Below are 21,688 nucleotides of genomic sequence, written 5' to 3' on the forward strand. Positions count from 1 at the left end.
AAAGTGCCCCATCCAATACCTGGTCATCCAAACTAAACAGGGACATAGCAGAAGATGACAGATTTCATGAATTCAAAGAATTTGCCAAGAATACAAAACAAGACTCATCAGGAAAAATATTTCCAATCCCATCCCCCAGCAATACTAAGTAATCGGTATTAATTCTTTGGATTAATAAATTAGGTTCTCCCTTTCTTTTCCCCATAGGAGAAAAGGAGTGGAAGTGAACTTGGGTCAAAAGCCAGGAAGTAAAATAGAAACCAGTGAATAGTATTAATTATAAAAGTCAAGGACATCCCTTCCTGAGGGAAAGCTGACCCTATACTGGGCAGAGAAGGTAACAGAAGAGGGCAGAAGATGGAGTTCCCCATCGCCTACCATTGTAGTAATAACCCTTAATGTCCTTGGGAGCTTCATCCAACCGATACTCATTCAGCTTCTTCTGGGTCAACTCATGCCAGAATCCAACATCCAAGGCACTGCTGAAGGGGGCAAACTGCAATTTGGAGAGTCCGGGATCCCCCATAACTGCCGCCATTATTTACTGCCTGCTGAAACCAAAACAGAACACAGCAACAATGCACAAAACATGGTGAGAAACGACATTTGTAATCATGGGCTTAATCAAAACAAACAAACAGAAAGTAACGAGAGGTAGATGGGGTGCCTGAAGACTCAACTTTGGAAATCAACCTGAGGAATCTGGCTATGTTGCCAAGTTTAGTCTCCTTACGACACAACTGAACTTCCTGGCCTTCACTTTGGTGCATCTCCCTTTCTCATTAAAGTTGGTCTGACTGATGCACTAGTGTTATTCCTTCTTCGACACGGTCATAGTCTCAAAAGTTTCTGCCAACCCGTGTTGTCCTAGGGAACTTTACAAGCACAAAACCTGAAGTCCAGCCAGTTGGCATCACAGCCATGCAAACTGTCTGGATTCTGAGTGAGGCAGTGCTTGAACACCCCAGCCGAGGAGGATGAAGAAGTTCCCCCACCCTAACTACAGTACCAGAATTTCTTCGAAATCTCATGTTTTGTCTTTCAAATGCAGAAAACTTGCATTTTACTCTACCATATATATTTTAATATTTCATTCTCCCCCTCAAATCATCAAATAAATTTGACTGTCCTGGCAATCAGGCATGTGTACACTGTAACTCCCCACATGGCCTGCACACTCTCAGGGGTACACAGACCCCAGGGGGAGAAGCACAACACTGCAGGAGCTTCGCAGTTCCAAAAGCACAAGTTGATGAGGTCACTTTCCATCCTGTCCAACTGCCGCAAGACAGATGAATATTTCTGCAGTAGAATGTATGAACAGTCACAACAGACGGATAAATTCAAAAAAAAAAAATAGACAGTTCACATCTACTCAGAGAGGTTTTGTTTGAGTTTTGTGCCAAGGTTATTAAACCCCTTTCAGTTTTCTAAACTTGTTAGATATTGGAATTAGAGACAAGGAGCTTTGGTCCAATGGTGACGACATGGTAAAATGCAAAGTGAGCACTACATAAACACACTAAAAACCAAGAAAGAGGAGCCAAGTGTGGGTCAGAGCAGGGCGAAAGGCTCTGCGAAGCCGCTGGGCACACGGCTGTCCTTAAACCCTCTGCTGCCTCAGTATGGATTTGTGGCATCACGCACCAGACAATGCCCGACTGAGTGTTTTCAAACTCTCACCACCTTGAGGGATTATTAAAAAATGAAGATGCGGGACTTCCCTGGTGGCGCAGTGGTTAAGAATCCGCCTGCCAACACAGGGGATATGGGTTCAAGCCCTGGTCTGGGAAGATCCCACATACCACGGAGCAACTAAGCCCATGTGCCGCAACTACTGAGCCTGCACTCCAGGGCCGCGAGCCACAACTACTGAGCCCGTGAGCCACAACTACTGAGCCCATGAGCCACAACTACTGAAGCCCATGTGCCTAGAACCCGTGTTCCGCAACAAGAGAAGCCACCGCAATGAGAAGGTCATGCACCGCAACGAAGAGTAGCCCCCGCTCGCTGCAACTAGAGAAGGCCCATGTGCAACAATGAAGACCCAACACAGCCAAAAATAAATAAATCAAATAAATTAATTAAAAAAAAAATGATGTCTGGGCTCCACCTGCTGGGGGGCGGGGGAGAAAGGACGGTGAGGGTGGCCGGGACTAGGGCCCCAGGGTGATTCTGATTCGAGTTTGACGCTGTCTTCAAGCCTTCAGGCCACTGTCACTCTTACTTTTGGAGTCTCCACCTCTAAATCATTTCAAACATATTTAAATGAACCCTTGTCCCATATTAAATAATTTCTGGCTTTTGTTCGAAACGATCTTTATAATTTTGCACTCTCAAAATGTTCATCTTTTTGGGTCGCTCCTGGGTTCATAGGCCCCAGAAAAGTTTGTGAATCCTACGTACTGTGGCTTCAGAGCCCAGTGGAGAAACAGACCCTCATGCAGATGGCCCAGGGCCCACACTTTGAGAAACGCCAGTCTAGAACACCCTAACAACCTCCTGCTTGGTTTAGCGGGCCTCCATTGCTGCTTTCTCCTCTCTTCCTCCACAACACAGCTAGCATTTTCCTTCTACTGTTGGTTTTTGAAAGTTCCCATGCTCAGCCCTCTCCTTAATCTATAAACTTTCCCCAAAGCAAAATTATTCATTTTCCACATCCATTTCCATCTATATGCCAATGAATCTCAGGACTGTATTTCTAGTGCTAACCTCCAACCATATATTTAAGTGTCTTCCAAAGCCAGGATGTGAATTTCTCACAGATATCTCGAGTTTGACAAATCCAAAACTGAACGTACCTTTCACTAAAATTCGGCCCATGTTCCTATATGTCCTAGTTTACTAGATAGTACCACCATACAGCCACGAAGAACCCTCAAAGTCATCTTCAATTTTTTTCTCTCTCACATCCAATAAATCACTAAATGCTAGAGGCTCAACTGTAAACAGTCCTCTGGCACTGAGATGAAGGTGGCAGCTATTGAGTATTGGCCAGGAGCAGGCACTGCAGCAGGGGTGTGCGCCTGAATTTTCTCCTCCCCGAAGCCCTAAGAGGAGACAGCTCCAATTTCACAGAAGAAGAAACTGAGGTTCAGAGAGATAAGAATCAACAGAGCAGCAGGCAGTGGTACAAAGGGATCTCATCTGAAATCCTCCGTGGGACGGGTCATCAGGCCCCTACACACTTCAATCATTCACAACTTAGGCTTAAAAGTCAACAGTAACTCATCATCATTTTGATGACCTGCTAAGGTCACCAAGATGGAATTTTACCAGTGCCAGTGACAAAAGAGAAAATTCTATTCCATTTTTCTATTCAGCAGCTAGGAAAAAGTGACTCAGGAGTACCACAGAAAAGAATGGACGGGCATGCCAAGAAAGAAATTTGCATAAGAGGCATATCCTTCACTTTCTGACATGTTTGGTCTTCGAGAAATTCCAAACAGAACCCAAGAGCCTATTTCACAAGAGGATGTGGTCGGTGTCCAGCTGCTAAAGTGTTGTCTGACTGGTTAAGGCAACGGAAAGTTCTTAAGCAACAGCAGCAACAAGTGATTAGGAATCTGCTGGAAACATCTAAATAGGATACTCAATATAAAGGTATCACTTAGGAACCTATACACCTATGTCACATTGCCATCTTCCTTAAATTAGAAGGGAAGACTTAAGAAGTAATGATCAGAAAGGAATTCTGGTGGAAGAGGAAGTGAGTCTCAGGTGCAAAGTCATCCATGTGTAACTAACCTAGATCCAAACATTACCTGTGTCCTGAAAAGTAAGGCTTTCACATATAACCCTGAACAGTGCAGATGAAACCTGAGGCCTCTGCTTAGCTTAGAAAACTAAAAGATTATTTCTATCACACTTCAACGTTGTATTCAGGATGTGAAACCCAAGTGTTACACAAGACGGGACTGTGTCACTTCTCATGAAAGAGGAAAGGCTCTGAGGATTTGAAATTGTAATGAACAAGAACCGCAGCAGTAGAAGAAACCCAGCAGTAACCAAAATATCCAGTTAGGATTTAACTGAAATAGTAGGTGGATGTAAAGCAATACAAACCTTCTGGGGCTGCGTCTACCACCCAAACTTATAAATTCCAGGCTTTTATGGAAATAAAACTAAGTCACGCTCGGCAACTTAAACAAGCAAGAGCTCAAAAAAAAAAAAAAAAACCCGCCACTGTATGTTACTTATCAGAAGTTCCTGTCGAAATGGACCCAACCCTTGTGTTAGTGCTGTTCTTTACCATCAAATCCCTACAGGAAATGTGTAACAGTGGTTGCCTCCCAGGAAAGAAGCTCTGGGGTCACAGACCGGGGTTTGGAGAGCCTTATTTTCATTGTATAACCCTTTCGCCTTTTGAATTTTATACTGTCTATGTGAAATAATAATACAGAAATAAGTAAAATAATGAAAAAAAAAAAAAGCCCTAACCCAATGGCAAGAAGAGAGGGAATGACAGATGTAAGATGACCAGCTCAACCACTTTGGTTTCAAGAAATAACACCTGGGAAACCCTGATGCAAGAACCTTGTCTTACTCATCTGTGTTCAGCACTTAGCACAGTGCCTAGAATAGATTAGTTCAGTAAATGTTGACATGAAATAGCTTTCTTCTCCCAAAAAGGGCCAAAGAATGGATGCTACAGTGAGACAAGATTTCAGCAGAGTTTGAAAACTACTAATGGCCTGTCCAAATAGGAAGTAGACTGACCAAAGAGATGATGAATCTTCCATCAGTGGACGTGTTCAAGCACATATTAGGCAATCATTTGCCACGTAACACTGCAGAGAGGATTACGGTATCAGGCAGTCATATGAGAACAGTGGTTGGCAAGCTTTTTCTGAAAAGGGCCAACTAGTAAATATTTTAGGCATTGTAGGCCAAAACAGTTTGTCATATTTTCTTCTTTCTTTCACTCTTAAAAAAAGTAAAAAAGACATTCTTAGCTCATGGACTGCACAAAAAAAGGCCTTGGGCAGGGCCATATTTGCCGACCTTGGACTAGAAGATCTTTGAAGCTACTGTTTTTTTGATTCTTGGAAGGTGTCAATAATGTATTTTGTTTCTAGGGAGACTGACCTCTTTGGCAGAATCTTTTCAGAGGGCAGTAGAGATCTGCAAGGGCTGCTGAGGGTGAAGCAGATTGTAAGACCGGATTCCGAGGCCACGTCTGCCATCTATGACACAAATCCGTCTTGATGGACCGGCGAATGTGGTCTCCACAGAACTCTCACACAGATGTGAGCATCCCTAAGCCAAGACGAAGCTCATTTGGCATTTCCCGGAGCTCATCACGTGCGAAAGCGCGCAGCCGCAGCACTCCACCTCCGAGGCAGGCGCATGACCGCACCCCTGGCGGTTTCCTTCACACTTTCTCCTGGACCCCTGCTACTGCCTCCCAACTTCTCTAGTGCCGCCCTGGGGGACCTGCCCCTCCTCACCTCTGACCTGATACACAGAAACATCGAGCTGCTTTGTGCTCCGCTAACTCACCTGCTGCCTTGCCTCTGCAACCCTGTCTGAAACGCGCCCCCGGCCCCCGTGACTGCCTGGCGCTCTCCAAATCCCAGCACAGAGGTGACCTGCTCTAGAAAGCCTTCCCAGAGCTGCCGCTCATTCTTTACTCCTGTCCTGCGCCTCCCGTCAATCACAGTTAACCACCTCCACCCCCCGGCCACCTGGACAGTGAGTATCGTTCAACTCTGCGTACCTGCCTGCCTCCATCAACCGGACTGTAAATCCCATAAACACAGACCCTGGTTCACATTCCTCTCGACATATCCTAGTCCCTTTCAGAGTGGCTCTGAAATGTTACTAAGATGAATTCTGGAAAATTTTTATGGGTACCTTCCCCAAGAGAAACAAGAGAAAGAAAGAACACAGGCTTCTGTGATTGGGAGGACAAACTCCAGGCTTATTACCATATAAGATGGAGATTGGAGTAAAAACGTCATGAAGAACATATGGAGATATGCCATGTGACAGAAAGGGTCTCTAAACCTATGACTTTTTCAGGATTAAGATCTTAGATGACAGGAAATATGCACAGACAAATCAATTTTTAAAATTAATTTTTACTGGAGTATGGTTGCTTTACAATGTTGTGTTAGCCTCCACTGCACAACAAAATGAATCAGCCATACACATACAGATATCCCTACCCTTTTGGACTTCCCTCCCATTTAGGTAGAGTTCCCAGTGCTATACAGTATGTTCCCATCAGTTGTCTATTTTATACATAGTATCAATAATGTATATATGTCAATCCCAGTCTCCCAATTCCTCCCTCCCCACCCCTTTCCCCCTTGGTATCCATACATTTGTCCTCTACATCTACGTCTCTATTTCTGCTTTGCAAATAAGATAATCTATATCATTTTTCTGGATTCCGCACAGATGTGTTATTATACGATATTTGCTTTTCTCTTTCTGACTTACTTCACTCTGTATGACACTCTCTAGGTTCATCCACGTCTCTGCAAATGACCCAATTTGATTCCTTTTTATGGCTGAGTAATATTCCATCGTATTATGTACCACATCTTTATCCACTCATCTGTCAATGGACATTTACGTTGCTTCCACAACCTGGCTATTGTAAACAATGCTGTTACGAACATTGGGGTGCACGTGGTTTTTTGAATTATGGTTTTCTCTGAGTATATGCCCAGTAGTGGTATTGTTGGGTCATATGGTAGTTCTATTTTTAGTTTTTCAAGGAACCTCCATACAGTTTTCCATAGTGGTTGTATCAATTTACATTCACACCAACATTGTATGAGGGTTCCCTTTTCTCCACACCCTCTCCAGCATTTTTTGTTTGTAGATTTTTTGATGATGGCCATTCTGACCAGTGTGAGGTGATACCTCATTGTAGTTTTGACTTGCATTTCTCTATTAGTGATGCTGAGCATCTTTTCATGTGTTTGTTGGCCATCTGTATGTCTTCTTTGGAGAAATGTCTATTTAGGACTTCTGCCCATTTTTTGATTAGGTTGTTTGTTTTTTTTGATATTGAGCTGCATGAGCTGCTTGTATATTTTGGAGATTAATCCTTTGTCTGTTGCTTCGTTTGCAAATATTTTCTCCCATTCTGAGGATTGTCTTTTCATCTTGTTTATGGCTTCCTTTGCTGTGCAAAAGCTTTGAAGTTTCATTAGGTCCCGTTTGTTTATTTTTGTTTTAATTTTCATTACTCTAGGAGGTGAGTCAAAAAAGATGTTGCTGTGATTTACGCCAAAGAGTGTTCTGCCTATGTTTTCCTCTAAGAGTTTTACAGTGTCTGGTCTTAACATTTAGGTCTTTAATCCATTTTTAGTTTATTTTTGTGTAGGCGGTTAGGAAGTATTCTAATTTCATTCTTTTACATGTAGCTGTCCAGTTTTCCCAGCACCACTTATTAAAGAGGCTGTCTTTTCTCCATTGTATATTTTTGCCTCCTCTGTCATAGATTAGGTGACCATAGGTGCGTGGGTTTACCTCTGGGCTTTCTATCCTGTTCCATTGATCTATATTTCTGTTTTTGTGCCAGTACCATACTGTCTTGATTACTGTAGCTTTGTAGTATAAAGTCAGGGACTCTGATTCCTCCAGCTCCGTTTTTCTTTCTCAAGATTGCTTTGGCTATTTGGGGTCTTTTGTGTTTCCATACAAATTGTAAATTTTTTTGTTCTAGTTCCATACAAATCAATTTAAATGAAACTTTACTTAACCAAATATAAAAGTAGTAAAGAAGGGAATTCCCTGGCAGTCCAGTGGTTAAGGCTCCATGCTTCCACTGCAGGGGGCACAGGTTCAATCCCTGGTTGGGAACTAAGATCCTGCATGCCTTGCAGTGCGGCCAAAACTAAAACTCAAAATAAATAAAAGTAGTAAAGAATAAGTCTCCCTGAAAGGTTTCCCATGGTTATGTAAGTTAAAAGCTACACTCACAGTCTCAAAGTATCTCTTCACACACTCACACACACACACACACACACAATTATTAACTACAAAAAAGAAAAAGTGACTCTAAAGTGGCAAAATGTGGCAGACACCATCTTAATGAAAGGGGATCAAAATTAACACTAGCAGTGATGGGACCAACAGACACTGTGTGCTATCCAATAGACGGCAATGAAAAGAACACGGCATCTATGGTATTCGGCTGAAAACAGTGGACCTGGCTCTAGTCAGGAGGAAACACAAGATAAACCCAAACTGAAAAACATTCTACAAAATGACTGGGACTGGCTTATAAACTTCAAAAGTGTCAAGGTCTTAAAAGTCAGGGGAAGACTAAGGAACTGTCCCTGGGATTAGAAAGACTTGACAACTGGGGGCAATTCGTGATCCTGCTTTGACTCTCTGCTATGAAAGATGTTACCAGGATAAAATTGGAATGCAGTCCCCGGGAGAAGGGTATATGGAAGGTCTTTGACTTATTCTTGTAAGGTTTCTGTAAGTTTGAAAATGAAGAGGCACCTGCACAGACACAGCTTATTCTATATTCAACAGGCAAAACCAATCAATGTGATAGAAGTTAGAAGAGTAATGACAGGGTGGCGTGGGGCTATTGACTGGGAAGGGGCATGAGGAAGCCTCCAGGGGAGCTGGAAATATTCTATATACCTCAAGCTGGGCAGTGGTTACAAACCATGTGCATATATAAAAATCCATGAGCTACATTATTTATGATGAGTGTACTTTACTATATGTATGCTATACCTGAACAAAAAAACCCAGAAGATCCCATATTCAAGCTATACCAATCCCACAAAGAACCTTCCTTTCTCATTCAACAGTTAACAGATGACCTATTTAAATCTAGCTTTGTGGAAAAGCAATTCATTGCTCTAAATAAGGAGTGGAAATGAAATATCATTTCCATAAATTTTCTGGCACTTTGTTATTAAAGATGCTGAAGATGAAAGTATTTTGGTTTTGCTGCTTATAAAATTAATTGGAGCATAAGTGCTTCCTAGAGTGAGTCTGCCCAACCGTATTCCCTCTGCGGGCACCTATAGGATTGGACACAGCAAATATCAAGCCAGTATAGGACTTTAGGAAAGGAAGTAAAATTGGTAGAAAATAAGCAACAATCATACAGATTAAAAAACAAACAAACCTGCCTTTAGGGACACTAGACCCCTGGTGGGGAGAAGAGGGAAACAGACCAGCCGACTATCCAAAACTTCTCTCACTATAATTTTTCCCGTGTGCATTCTTGGGGTTTTGTTTGCTTGCTTTGGGAGGGCAGAGGAGCTTCGAACCGTTCAGAGAAAAGATGCTAAAAGCTAAGGTAGCTGGGAGCCTGGTCTTCAGTCAGATAAACCCACCTTTGAGTTCCGACTCCACTTCTCCCTGGCTAAGCAGCCTTGGGCAGGTAACTTCATCCCCTGTGCCTCCATTTCCTCTTCTGTAAGATGAGGATAATCATACCGAACCCACGAGGTTGTTGGGAGGGCTAAAGGAGAAAGTGTGTGACACACCTGTCCCGGTGCCTGGCTTAGTCAACAGTCAACACACGGCAGCTGCTCTTAGTCTCTGTCACCTCGCCCTCCCTCACCCCCCCATCAGCCAACAGTGCCTGAGAACGTGGTCGCCCTTCCCCACGCTCATCGCGAAAACTTCCTCTGCCTCAAGCAGGCCTCATAGAAGTCTTCCCTCCCTCACAGGAGCCCTGCAGACACAGCAGAGGTTTAATTAAAACCTGCAGGATGACCTCCTGCTATAGGTCATCCAGGGGAAGTCCAGAGGAGCAAGTGCTAAGACGTCAGGAGCACTCTGTGTTCAACTTCTCTGAGGCTGCATGGGGCCATTCACTTAGCAGAAGGGCCAGAATAACCACGATTTGGCCCTCAAGTACCATCTTTGGGCCAAAATGGAGCACGCAGAGCAGACTTCTGTTCTCATTTTCCCAGCTGCGGGGCTGCGAGCTCTGGCAGTCATTAAAATAAGCACCAAACCACATGACCAAGTCCCACTGACAAACAGAATATGTTCTTAGCTGCTGATGGGTAAAAAGGCGGTGGACATCGCCAGGAGTGGGGAGAGGGCTCCTCTGGCATGCAGAGCCAATGCCCGTTTTGTAGGGCAATGATGTTTTTGCAACTTCAGGAGTTTTGGAAATAATTTGCAAGGCTGCTAAAGAAGGAGGTTTAAAAAGCCTTCCCTTCCAAAAGGAGGGGGGGAAAGTTCCAAACGTAGAAGAAAAAGTATGCTTTACCAGAAGATGAAAACCCAGGACTCCTACAGGGGAACCAGCTGGGTACAGAAGCCTCAATTCTTTTTAAAAACTTCATTAGAGTCAAGATGCCCCTGAGCCAAACTGATGCCTCTGCAAGACACCAAGTCACCCCAAATGGCTTTTGTGGGGACTGTGCTATTAGGTGGTAACAACTGATATGAGCAGGCAGGATAACTGCTCTTATGGACTGGTTGTCTCCCTCACCCCCGTGGGCCACCTCTGCCCCAACAGGATCCACGTTATTTGCTTCTTCAGGAGGTCAACCAGGGAACTGGTAATCGCCTCCACAGGCTCAAACTGTAACCTTCATTCTCAATAGTTACTTCTGGGAGTTCTTCTTTTGTTTTATTTTGTTTTCCCTCTGCTATAGTAACTTCAACCTTCACATACAATCTGCTGTCTCGTTCAGGCTCAGTTTTTGAGCATGGATACCCTGGATACCAGTACTGTGGGCTGTGGCAAGCCTATGAGAGAGTGAGAGTAAAAGCTGAGAAAAACATGGGCAAGAGGAGAGAGGAGATCATACAAGGAAGATGGAGAACACTGTGCCCACTTTTGAGTCCTCTGTGTTACGTTCACCAACCAACAGTGTCACCTTGGTCCCTTCTGTACATGAGGGACAGCCACCTGGATTCACCTGAATCGCTAAGGAGCCCTTAGGTCAACCCACAACTAAAATGCATGATGGTTTCCTAAAAGCTGGCTGAAGTATGAAGGCTTGCTTCTGAGTAACAGTCTTTATTTCATTTCTGGTGATCTTTAAGGAGTCCTGGAAAATGAGAGGTGCTCAAAAACTGGGCCAAGCAAACACTTGATTTCAGATTTTCAAAATATTTGATTTCCAAAGATGAGAACATAGATGGATGCTACAACCCACTGGACAGAGAATCTGTTCCCAGGAAAGCTGTCATATAGTCCATTCTGGTTCACATCGCATCTTTGTACAATAAGAAAATTACACACCTTCCTCAAGACATTTTACCTCCTCTTCTGAGAAAATTGTTGTTTAATATATTGATTAAGTTAGCTCAAGATATCTTTACCCTTGCCTGCCAGAAAACTGTCAGTACAAAATACACCCATGACGCCTATGATCTAAATGGAACCCTCTTGGGAAGAGATATGGGAACATATGTATATGTATAACTGATTCACTTTGTTATAAAGCAGAAACTAACACACCACTGTAAAGCAATTATACTCCAATAAAAAAGAAAAGAAAAAAAAAAGATCTGGCCTCTTAGATCTGGCCTCTTGTGCAGTGTACCACCTGCACAACTGTATGCAGCAACCCAGAGTATTCACAAAAGACCACTATGGTTTCTCCAAGAACAAGTCACAACAGAGTTACTGCATTTCTGCCTTGATTATGGAAGAACCATAGACAAAGGAGACAAACTATGTGGACCTCAGCAAGGTCTCTGACAAGTCTTCTTTCGATAGCCTAGTAGACAAGATGAAGATGTAGAATTGGACACTGACATAATTAGAAGGATTTAAAACTGGTAAAAATAATCTTATTCAAACGGTGTTGCTTAAGTAATGAACTGATGTTAATAAGAAAGGAGCTAACAGGGATGTCTTTGGCTCAGTCTCGGGGCCTATAGCCAATTTATTTTTATTTTACTTATCTACGTGAATGAATATTCATCAATATTTACCAAGTATTTTATGCATGCTGAACCTTGTTACAGCAGGGAAGCTGACACATAAACAAATACATTCAGTAAGATATTCTTATAACCACATATAACCAGTGACTTGGATAACGATACAGGTTTGCTTATCAATTCTACATATGACATGAAGCAAGAAGGAACAGGCACTATAACAGATAACATAATTCAGAATAAAAGATTCTGACCACCTGGAATGACAGGTCTATTTACCAAGATTAAAATTTTCACAGAGGGAAATCTAGGGTCTTAAATCTCAGTCCAAAAAAACAACTGGACAACAATGTAGTCTGATACGCTGGAGTTGGTATGGTAGACAGAAGGGTGTAGCTTCATGAGCCAGAGAGACCCGGGTTCAAAGCCCACCTCTACTACTTCAAGCCACACAACCTTGGGCAAGTCATTTTCCTTCTCTGAGCCTGTTTTCTCATCTGTAAGATAGGACACCACCTGTGGTGCAGAATTATTGACAGGATTCAACTAGAAAATGCATGTATCTGGCACACAGGAGGCACTCAAAAGGAAAAGTAATATCATCAACAAAGCACATGCCAAAAACACCGGGGTTTCCATTTCATTATTACTTCAGTAAACATTTATATGACCTACTAGTCCCTATGCTGTATCTCAGGACTCAATGGCAAAAAGCCATGATCCCCGCCTTTAAGGAGCTAACGGTTTTGAGGGTAAGACAGACCAGGAATGACAACAGAGCAAAGCTGCGGGTAACACGAGCACAGTTAAGTGTGGTGAAAGCATTTCAGCAGGGCGCTGTGGGAGGAGGAGGAAACCCTCGAGCCCAGATTTCGAAAAGAACTGGCAGTGGATCCTCAACAGGGACACCACTTGACATGTTGGGTGGGACAATCCTTTTTCATTTGCTGCTAGCCCCACACATTGCAGAATGTCTAGCACCCCTGGTACCCTCTTAAATGCAGTAATGCCCCGTGGTCATGTCACAAAATACAACAGCTCCACACACTTCCAAATGTCCTTTGGATGGTTGGGAGAGGGGAGTGGTCGGCAGCACCAGCCCAAGCCAGTCCCACTGGATGAGGAAGCCTACAGTGGGGAGTAGGGACACTCCAGGCAAAAGGAGGAAGCTGCCTCAGTTCCACGTCTCCAATTCTAGAAACACCCCCATGGCCTCTGCACAAGCTTAGAATGTTCTTGTCCATCCACATGCCCAGCGTCTACTTAATGCCTCTTCTCCCATCAAATCTGAGCTCAACCATCTGTAGAGGGAAGCCTTCCCTGACTCCCTCGTCTCCTGCTTAGGTCAGTTCTCCTGTACTCTACCCACAAAGAGCACCATTACCTCCCGCTTCACATCACATGTGCAGTTATTTTATATATACTGATGAATGTCAGTCTTCCCTACTAGGAGAAAAGCTCTTTGAGAAAGGAAGTGTGTCAGTTTCTCATTGTCCTCCATCCGTCACTGTTTTCCCAGCACCTGACTCATTCCTAGCACCTCACAGGTGCCCAAAATATACCTGCTGGTGACTGAGTCTATGAACAAAGGAAATAGCATGATATGTTTCAGAAAACACAAAGAGTTCTGTATGGCGAGAAGAAAAGGTTCGTGTGGCAGAGTAGCTGGAAACCACACCAGAAATGCAGGTGAATGCCAAATCATGAAAGGTCTTCCATGAAAAGCTACTGATTTGTATTTTAGCCAAGGTCTGTATTTTAGAAAGGGCACTCCAGCACCAGTTAGGGCCAGACTGCTGAGGCAGGGCAACCAGCTCAGAGGCTGGGCAGGAATATAGGCAGGAAGTGAGAAGGGCCTAAGGCAGTGGGAGAGGAAATGGAAGCGAAAACATGTCAGGAGATATCAAGGGAGGAAACCTGTAGAACTCTGATGACTGCCCAGGCTGGGAAGGAGGAAGGGAGGGATGGGATGAGAGGAAAAAGTCCAAGATGACTCCCAGGGTTCATAATGTTTACTCACTGGAATGAATAAATGCAGAAAGTGAATGAGGGAGCGTAAAGAATGGAGAGAGAACCACAGGTTAGGAGAGAAGATGATGAGCTTAGTTTCGGACTCGCTGAGTTTTAGGGCTGGCATTCAGGAGAGATCTGGACTCAAGGTCCAGAGCAGTGGTCACTGGCACAGAAATGAGAGCTCACACTGTGCTTGAGAAGAGCAATGAGTAGAAGGCAGGGCCTTGAAGAAAACTAGCATTTAAAGGACAAAAGGAGGAAAAGAGCCCACAATGGAAACTGAGGGGAAACGGCCAGAGAGAGAGTTCAAAGCAGGAGTGGATTTTATAAGTGAAGGAGTATCGGCAACGTCAGACGTGCTGAGAACGCAAAAAATAAGGAAGGAAAAGAGTTCAGGGGTTCTGGCAACACCAAGGCCTGATGACTTTGAGGACAGCAGTTTTGGGGGAGGGGTGATGCAGAAGTAGAATTTCAGTGAATGATGACTTCAGGAAGTAGAGGTGGCACCTTGTCCAAGAAAAGTGGGTGGGAAAAAGAGGTGTGACAGGGTACAGCAGAGATTAATGGGAGGGTGTTTTGATTTTTTTGAAAATTAGAGTAAACAGGATATTTAAATTAGAGGGATAAGTTAAACAGGAAAGAAATGGGACAAATGATGGAACCAGGTCCTGAGGAAAAGGAGGAGACAGGATCTCAGCATACGCAAAGGAAGTAACCTTAGAATAAACACCATTTTTTCACAGAATTAGAATAAAAGGCTGAGCAATAGGGTCAGCTGGAGAAAAGTTTGTAACGACTGAAGTTGAGGAGGCTTGACTGATGGCTGCAACTTAGTGAAGTCAAAGGCAAGGTAGGAAGCCGGGAGAGGAATGAAGACGTGAGAGACAAGCAGGGACGTGTGGGCAGTGCTGAGAGCCCGGCTGGCTCTCAGATAGTGTGACAGTGTCAAGAGCGTGAGGCGTCTACAATGAAGCCCAGAAGAGTCACACGGGGCCTTGGGTTCTGGAAAGAAGAGTACAGTCCTGCTCTGCATGGCCAGACTCCTGGAGAAAAGAGGACCTGCTTTCTATGCCACACACTCACAAAGAGACCAACACACAGGAACAAGTTCAAAGGATGGTAACCAGAAAGCAGAAGGTGTGAAAATCCCAGAGGAGATCATTCTGCGGCTGGACTGAGACCAGGTGGACACCCAGCCTAACGAGACCATGGAGATGCACGTTGTCTGCCTGGCAACAAAGCAGCACCTATTCACTCTCCCTTGAACACACAGTGGGGCTTTACTTACCCTAGAGAAAGCCAGGAGGATCTGGAGATAGACAGCAGGAAGGCATTAGTGAATCTTACTTCCATGGGTAAAAGTGGAGGACAGAGGCCACTCCGACTTCCAAATAAAATCTCTGAGGTCAGGGATAACCAATCAGGGACCACTGATCAAAAAACTTATTACTTATTTCCACAAAGAGGATTCATTCCCCACTCCACCCCCAATATCCTGACTCCTGACTCTCGAGGTATCATCCAATCAGTTACCAGTCCAGCAAATCCCACTTCCTTGGTCTCTCAAATCCACCCACCCCTCTCCATCCCCATAGCCGCTGCCTTGGTTCTGGCCTCCCTCCTCTGTCACCTGGACCATGGCAAAAGTGCCGGACTGGTCTCCCTGTGGGTCCTTCCCCACCCAGTGTAATCAGCACATCACTGCCTGGGTAATTTGAAACAGATGAGACCATGTCACACCCCTGTGTAAAATTCCACAGGACTCCACTCTTCACAGCCACATTTTCAAATAAAGCTTCTTAACATGGCAATAGTAACTGCTACAGCTTATTGTGTACTATCTACTAGTGCCACGTGAGTAACACATCATCTCACTTGCTTCTCACAGCAACCCTAGGAGGTAGGTTAATGTTTGCCCTTATTTTGTTTTTTATTTTTTGTTGCTGTTGTTTCGTTTTGGGGTTTTGTTTTGTTGTGTTTTGTTTTTTGCAACACCACACGGCTTGTGAGATCTGTTTCCTGACCAGGGATGGAACCCGGGCCACGGCAGTGAAAGCTCATAATCCTAACCGCTACGCCACCAGGAAACTCCCTGCTTGTCCTTTTTATAGTTGAGGAAACTGAAGCTAAGAAAGGAAGTGACTTGCCCAAGGTCACGAAACTAGCTCAGTGGCAAAGCCAGAAATGGCATACAAGTATTACAGCTTCCAAAGCCTGTGTTCCTCACATGCTATCGCCCACAAGATCCTTCATGATCTGGCTTTCCAGAATCACCTCTTTTACAGCTGGACACTCCAACTTGGGTGAACTACTTGCAGGTCATTCATTGTATAGGCTTCTGTTTATGCCACTCCCAATGTCTGCGATATGGTCCCAGCTCCCAGCCCTCTTCACCTGACTAAACCTGCTCATCCTGTAGGACTTGGATAAAGCAACACCTCCTCACAGAAGCCTACTGATGCCTCGGCCTGACTTACACGCACCCTAAGTCCTCCTCCAGCAAACTTCCACAATAGCTTCATTCTATAGTGCTGCTGTTCTATCTCCTTGACTTAAAAAAAAAAAAAAATTAACTCCTTGAAGACAGGGATGTGTACCTTGCTTACTTTGGTATTCCCAGCTTGCAGAGCAGAGCCAGGCAAACAGCAGAAGCTCAATTAGTGTTTACGCTTATTCTCTATTATGAGAAGCTGGCTGGGGACAGAAAAAGAACCCTGTGGTTGAATGAGAGCCCTGTATTCAACTCCTTAAAAGCTTTCAAAATCATGTCACATAAGCAGAGAGGAGTTGGCCAGAAAAGACGCGCCAGTCACACAGCAAAACCGGCAAAGCCAGGAGGAGAGCCCAGGCGGCCTGTCTCCCGCGTTCCAACACTGGAGATTCGGAGCACTTGCTGCCAGGGGACAGGCGGAATTCGTTCATCAGCAGGAGCTTCCTAGTCAGAAGACCCGCGCTGAACCAGTCTGAGGGGACGTGACCGGAGACAGAAGCCGAGAGCCGGAGTCAGTGACTCCCTCGAGGAGGGAGGACCAGGATCCTCAGACCCGCCATGACCCTCGCCCTCACCGCCGAGCTCGCCCCTTCTACCCAGGGCTCCAAAACCGACCGCGCAGGACCCCACTCCTCCCTCACCAACGCGGCTCACTTACCGCCACCCAACTTCCGGCAACCACGGCGCTGTCCGCCGCGCGCGCCCCGATGACGCAATGTGGCCCCGCCCCCTCCAGCCGGGGTGGGGGGGGTGGTGTGGGGGAAGTGCGCACATGCGCGCCCGGAGCCACTAGCCAGCAGGGTAAAGGAGCCCCTAGCACCCAGCTGAGTGGGAGGAACTTGAGCCGTGGGGAAGGCGGGGCCTCAGGAGGTGGGCCAGGACCCCTTGTGAGAGCTGATGGAGAGACTTTCTCCTATCACATGTGGGAATGTGTATATGCCCCTCAGGATGTTAAAAAAGTGCTCCTCCTTCTCTCTAGTGATTTCAGAGGATGACAGGAATTATCATTTCCGTTTTCCAGGAGAGGCAGCATCAAATGTATCACAGGGACCGTTAGGGAGGCAGGTGTGGAGAGACGGGCCTTTTTAATACGTAAAGGCCAGATGAAAGTCCACAGTGACCAACCTGCTCTTTCTAAACCAGGTATTATTCTCAAACCCCACCCCGCCCACTCTCAGTGGGATAAAGGTATTCATTCTAAATGCTTTACTGAGCCAAGTGCCAAGCATTGGACAGGTGTGGAAGAGACAATTGTGGGTATAAACCTAATCTGACACGTAAGGCTGTGACTCTGATATAACTCTATTGACTATCCTATTTTCATGGTTTCCCATCTTTAGTCGTCACAAAGGTCCTACAAGGTAAAGGTTATATTATCCCCATTTTACACATGAAAGAACAGAGGCTAGGAGAAGTTGTGGCTTGTTGAAGGTTTAAGAGCTTTTGGCCTAGGATTCTAACAGAAGCCTGTTTGCTAAATAAGAAAACAAATCCAGACTTATTAAGGAGAACTTTATTCAGAAGGATTACTGCAAAGGGTGGGGGAGGGGAAGGGGCAAGACTATAGCTATGGGGAGACCACTCCAGCCGAAAGCTCTGCAGGTGTCTCAAGGGTTATGCAAAAGAGTTCTTCCTTCTCAGGAAGACTGAAGAAAGCTAGAGAGAACTGGATGTGGAAAATGGGGAGAAAGGGTGGCTTGCTTGATCCGATAGTAGTAAATCGGAGAATGTTTTACCTTGAGGCCAGTTATATGCTGGCTCAGGCTGAGGGTGGGTCAAAAGGAGCCTGGGGAAATGAGAGAAGTTTAAACTTTGGTTGATCAGCATTTTGTTCTGACTGATCAGTGGAGACCAGTAGTTCAGCAAATCATTTATAAGGTAAAGAACGGGAATTCAGAAGGACTGTGTCTAGCCTTGCCACAGGTAAACAAGGGAAGCATTTGCAAATCTTACGTTGGTCCTATGGGAATGGATGTCTCTTTGCAGTAAACCATTTCCAGAGCACAAAAGAGTGGGGGGATTTCTTCACCATCACTGTTTCTCAAGAGTGCAGGGCTCAGGTAGAATTCAACTTTGTCAACTCTTTCCATTTTATCAGGCTCCTCTCCTGCCACTGCCCCCTCGGACCGCATGCTTGGGTCACACTAAACTAATTCTGGTGTTTAAAGCACACTCTGCTCTTTTACATCTCCATCCCTGCAGTATCCTCACTCTTCCTCTTACTCTTCAAAACACAGTTTTGAAATGTGGGTGAATCTTAGACAAAACGTTGAAGGAAAAAGAATCCATACAATATGACTCCACATACGGAAATTCTAGAATCAGCAAAACTAATCTATAGTGAAACAAGTCAGGTCAGTGGTTGCCTAGGGTATAAAGGGGAGCAGTGTCTGCAAAGTGCCATGAGAAACTTTCTGAGGTGATAGAAATGTTCTATATCTTGACTGAGATCAGGATGACATGGGTGTTCACATTTCTGAAAACTCATTGAACGGTACATTTAAAATGGGTGCATTTTACTGTATATATTGAATGTAATAAACTTGGTCCCAAAAAAACCCAGTGGGGATGTCACCTCCTAGGTGAAGGCATGCCTGACATCCACCTGCCGCTGTGTTTCACTTGATTAAGCACCTGTGAGGCTGCGTTGAAGTTAGTTCTTTATAAGGTTTCCTCTGCTGGACTTCGAGTTCCTTGTAATGAATACATTTTTTGCAGTTTCCACCCAGCTCACAATGATTCCTGCTTCTCTGGGAACTGTTGGTCCTCCAGCCATGTTTGTACCACATGTGCCAACTGGCCCCCACCTCCCTTTACAGTTGATTGCATCAGAGGTGGATATAAGATGATTCTTCACCCTCAGCTTTGGACTTTTGAACTGATACTCACAGCGAGTAGGAACGGGAATAATTCACATAGGTCAACAGCAGCAGTCTAGCAGGAACTTCCTTGGATTCTGGTTGTTGAGATTCCTGCGGCTGCCTTGGCTCAAGCCTTTCAGAGGTGAGGTCATCCAAAGTGTTACTGGATTCAGTTAAGAATCCGCCAATGCAGGGGACATGGGTTCGAGCCTTGGTCTGGGAAGATCCTGCATGCTGCAGAGCAACTAAGCCTGTGCGCCACAACTACTGAGCCTGCACTCTAGAGCCCGTGAGCCACAGCTACTGAGCGCTCATGCCACAACTACTGAGCCTGCGCTCCTAGAGCCCATGCTCCACAACAAGGGAAGCCACCGCCATGAGAAGCCCGTGCACCACAACGAAGAGTAGCTCCCGCTCACCGCAACTAGAGGAAGCCCATGCACAGCAACAAAGACCCAAGGCAGCCAAAAATAAATAAATAAATTTAAAAACCAGAAAAGACATATTCACACAAGTGTGCACTGCACCACCAGTTAAGAAAAAAATAAGTGTTACTGGATTCCACAAAACACCCCAGTAGCCATTCACAAAGCTGGTTTCTGTCGCTTGTAACCCTGCAGTAGGTCCATGAGGTAGAAGCCATGTCTGTATGTCCTCCACTGTCTCCTATGGCCTGGCCCCAAGGACTGGCCCAAGAAGTGCTCAAAAGTGTGTCTTAAATTATTAGATGAGGGCTTCCCTGGTGGCGCACTGGTTGAGAATCTGTCTGTTAATGCAGGGGACACGGGTTTGAGCCCTGGTCTGGGAGGATCCCACATGCCGTGGAGCAACTAGGCCCGTGAGCCACAACTACTGAGCCTGTGCGTCTGGAGCCTGTGCTCCGCAACAAGAGAGGCCGCGATAGTGAGAGGTCCGCGTACCGCGATGAAGAGTGGCTCCCGCTTGCCACAACTAGAGAAAGCCCTCGCACAGAAACGAAGACCGAACACAGCAAAAATAAATTAATTAATTAATAAACTCCTACCCCCAACATCTTCTTAAAAAAAATTATTAGATGAGGTCTGGGCATCCAAAGTAGATGGTCACTTAGGTCACAAATGTGGCTTCCATGTTAGCAGGGAATTAGGGTGAGGCTCAGAGCAGAAGATCTGTTCCTGCTGCCCAGCATGGGGGAGACAGACCACTGGGGCACCAAGATGATAGAGCATCAAAAAAGATGCAAGACCAGGAACCATAAAAAGGCAGAGAATGTTCTCAGACACAGCAGGGCAACGAGGCCCATGACACTTATTCAAGACCACAGAGATCCAGGTCAATGTACCTTCATCACTTGTCTTGCAGCTCAGTTGAGGACCCCTACCCCAATGGGAACCACTGCACAACCTAGACTTTGACAGCCCAAGAAATTGTGGCATGATATGCTGGCAAATTAGATCTTAACAGCATTGTTTCTTTACAGCACTTAGAATGCGTCACAGCCAGGAGAGCCCAGCATCCTCTTCGCCCTGCTGTTAAGACTTGAATCTACCTTTTAGAAGACCCATCTTCAAAAGAGAGACAAGCGATTTTCTGCCAGCCAAGTAACCAAATGACCAATTTATCAGATGGCTAATCTGCAGACTCATGGATTTTCTAAATGGACATTTTGCTAATGTAAGCAGACAGGGTAGGGGGTCCCCAGAGAAAGAAAACCAGGCCTGGCTTCCTTTTTTTTTTTTTTTTTTTTTTTGCGGTACATGGGCCTGTCACTGTTGTGGCCTCTCACATTGCGGAGAACAGGCTCCGGACGCGCAGGCTCAGCGGCCATGGCTCACGGGCCCAGCCGCTCCACGGCATGTGGGATTTTCCCGGACCGGGGCACGAATCTGTGTCCCCTGCATCGGCAGGCAGACTCTCAACCACTGTGCCACCAGGGAAGCCCAGGCCTGGCTTTCTTGACATAAGAGAAGCCATTTTTGGCCTAAGCCATTTTGTGATCTAAGCCTGGCCACAATGCTTATCTTTGAACAGGTCTCTGTAATTAATGATCTTAAAGGAACAACAACAACAACAACAAAATGCAGGAACAAACAACTGTTATCAGGCAAGAGAAGCAACAACAGCAAAAATAACACATCATTTGTAAAGACTCCCACTTCTGTTCCAATGGTGAAGACTAGCCTGAAGCACTTTCCTGAGCTGTTTTGCAGAATTTAATTCGCCCCCACCCTCAGGTGCTCAACCACCAGATCAACTGGAACCTAACGGCTGATGAGGTGGACCTTTTAGGAACCTTGTGACTTCATTCAACGCCCATGCTCCTTCATGAAAATACATGTACCCCTAGCTTAAAACTTCCCCAATTTTGCTGTTGGGGAGACACTGCTTTGGGAAAGATCTCCAGGGTTCTCCTTACCTGCTGCAAGGAATAAATACTTCCTTCTCCCGCTCTTGGGCTTGGTTGTGTCTTTCGGATTGATATGCACCATGAGGCAAA

The 21,688-nt window shown here is 45.2% G+C and overlaps 1 protein-coding gene across 12 annotated transcripts in view; it reads right to left on the bottom strand.

Annotated features, from left to right (window-relative positions):
- ATG7 (autophagy related 7) overlaps nt 1-17,153 on the bottom strand; it is a 235,970-nt gene extending 218,817 nt beyond the window's left edge. For 5 of the 12 annotated variants that reach the window (XM_049715542.1, XM_033437376.2, XM_033437372.2 and 2 more), the window contains exons 1-2: nt 17,010-17,152; nt 379-548 (exon numbers count right to left, since the gene is read on the bottom strand). In XM_049715542.1, the coding sequence (XP_049571499.1) occupies nt 379-538 (160 nt within the window). In that variant the 5' untranslated portion in view covers nt 539-548; nt 17,010-17,152. Of the gene's footprint in view, nt 1-378; nt 552-9,326; nt 9,456-17,009 lie in introns of those variants that run through there. The other 7 variants (XM_049715541.1, XM_049715540.1, XM_049715543.1 and 4 more) reach the window with 4 other exon arrangements.
- Nucleotides 17,154-21,688: the final 4,535 nt, after the last annotated feature.

Source organism: Orcinus orca, chromosome 10 (genome assembly GCF_937001465.1).
Source record: "Orcinus orca chromosome 10, mOrcOrc1.1, whole genome shotgun sequence".
NCBI lineage: Eukaryota > Metazoa > Chordata > Mammalia > Artiodactyla > Delphinidae > Orcinus > Orcinus orca.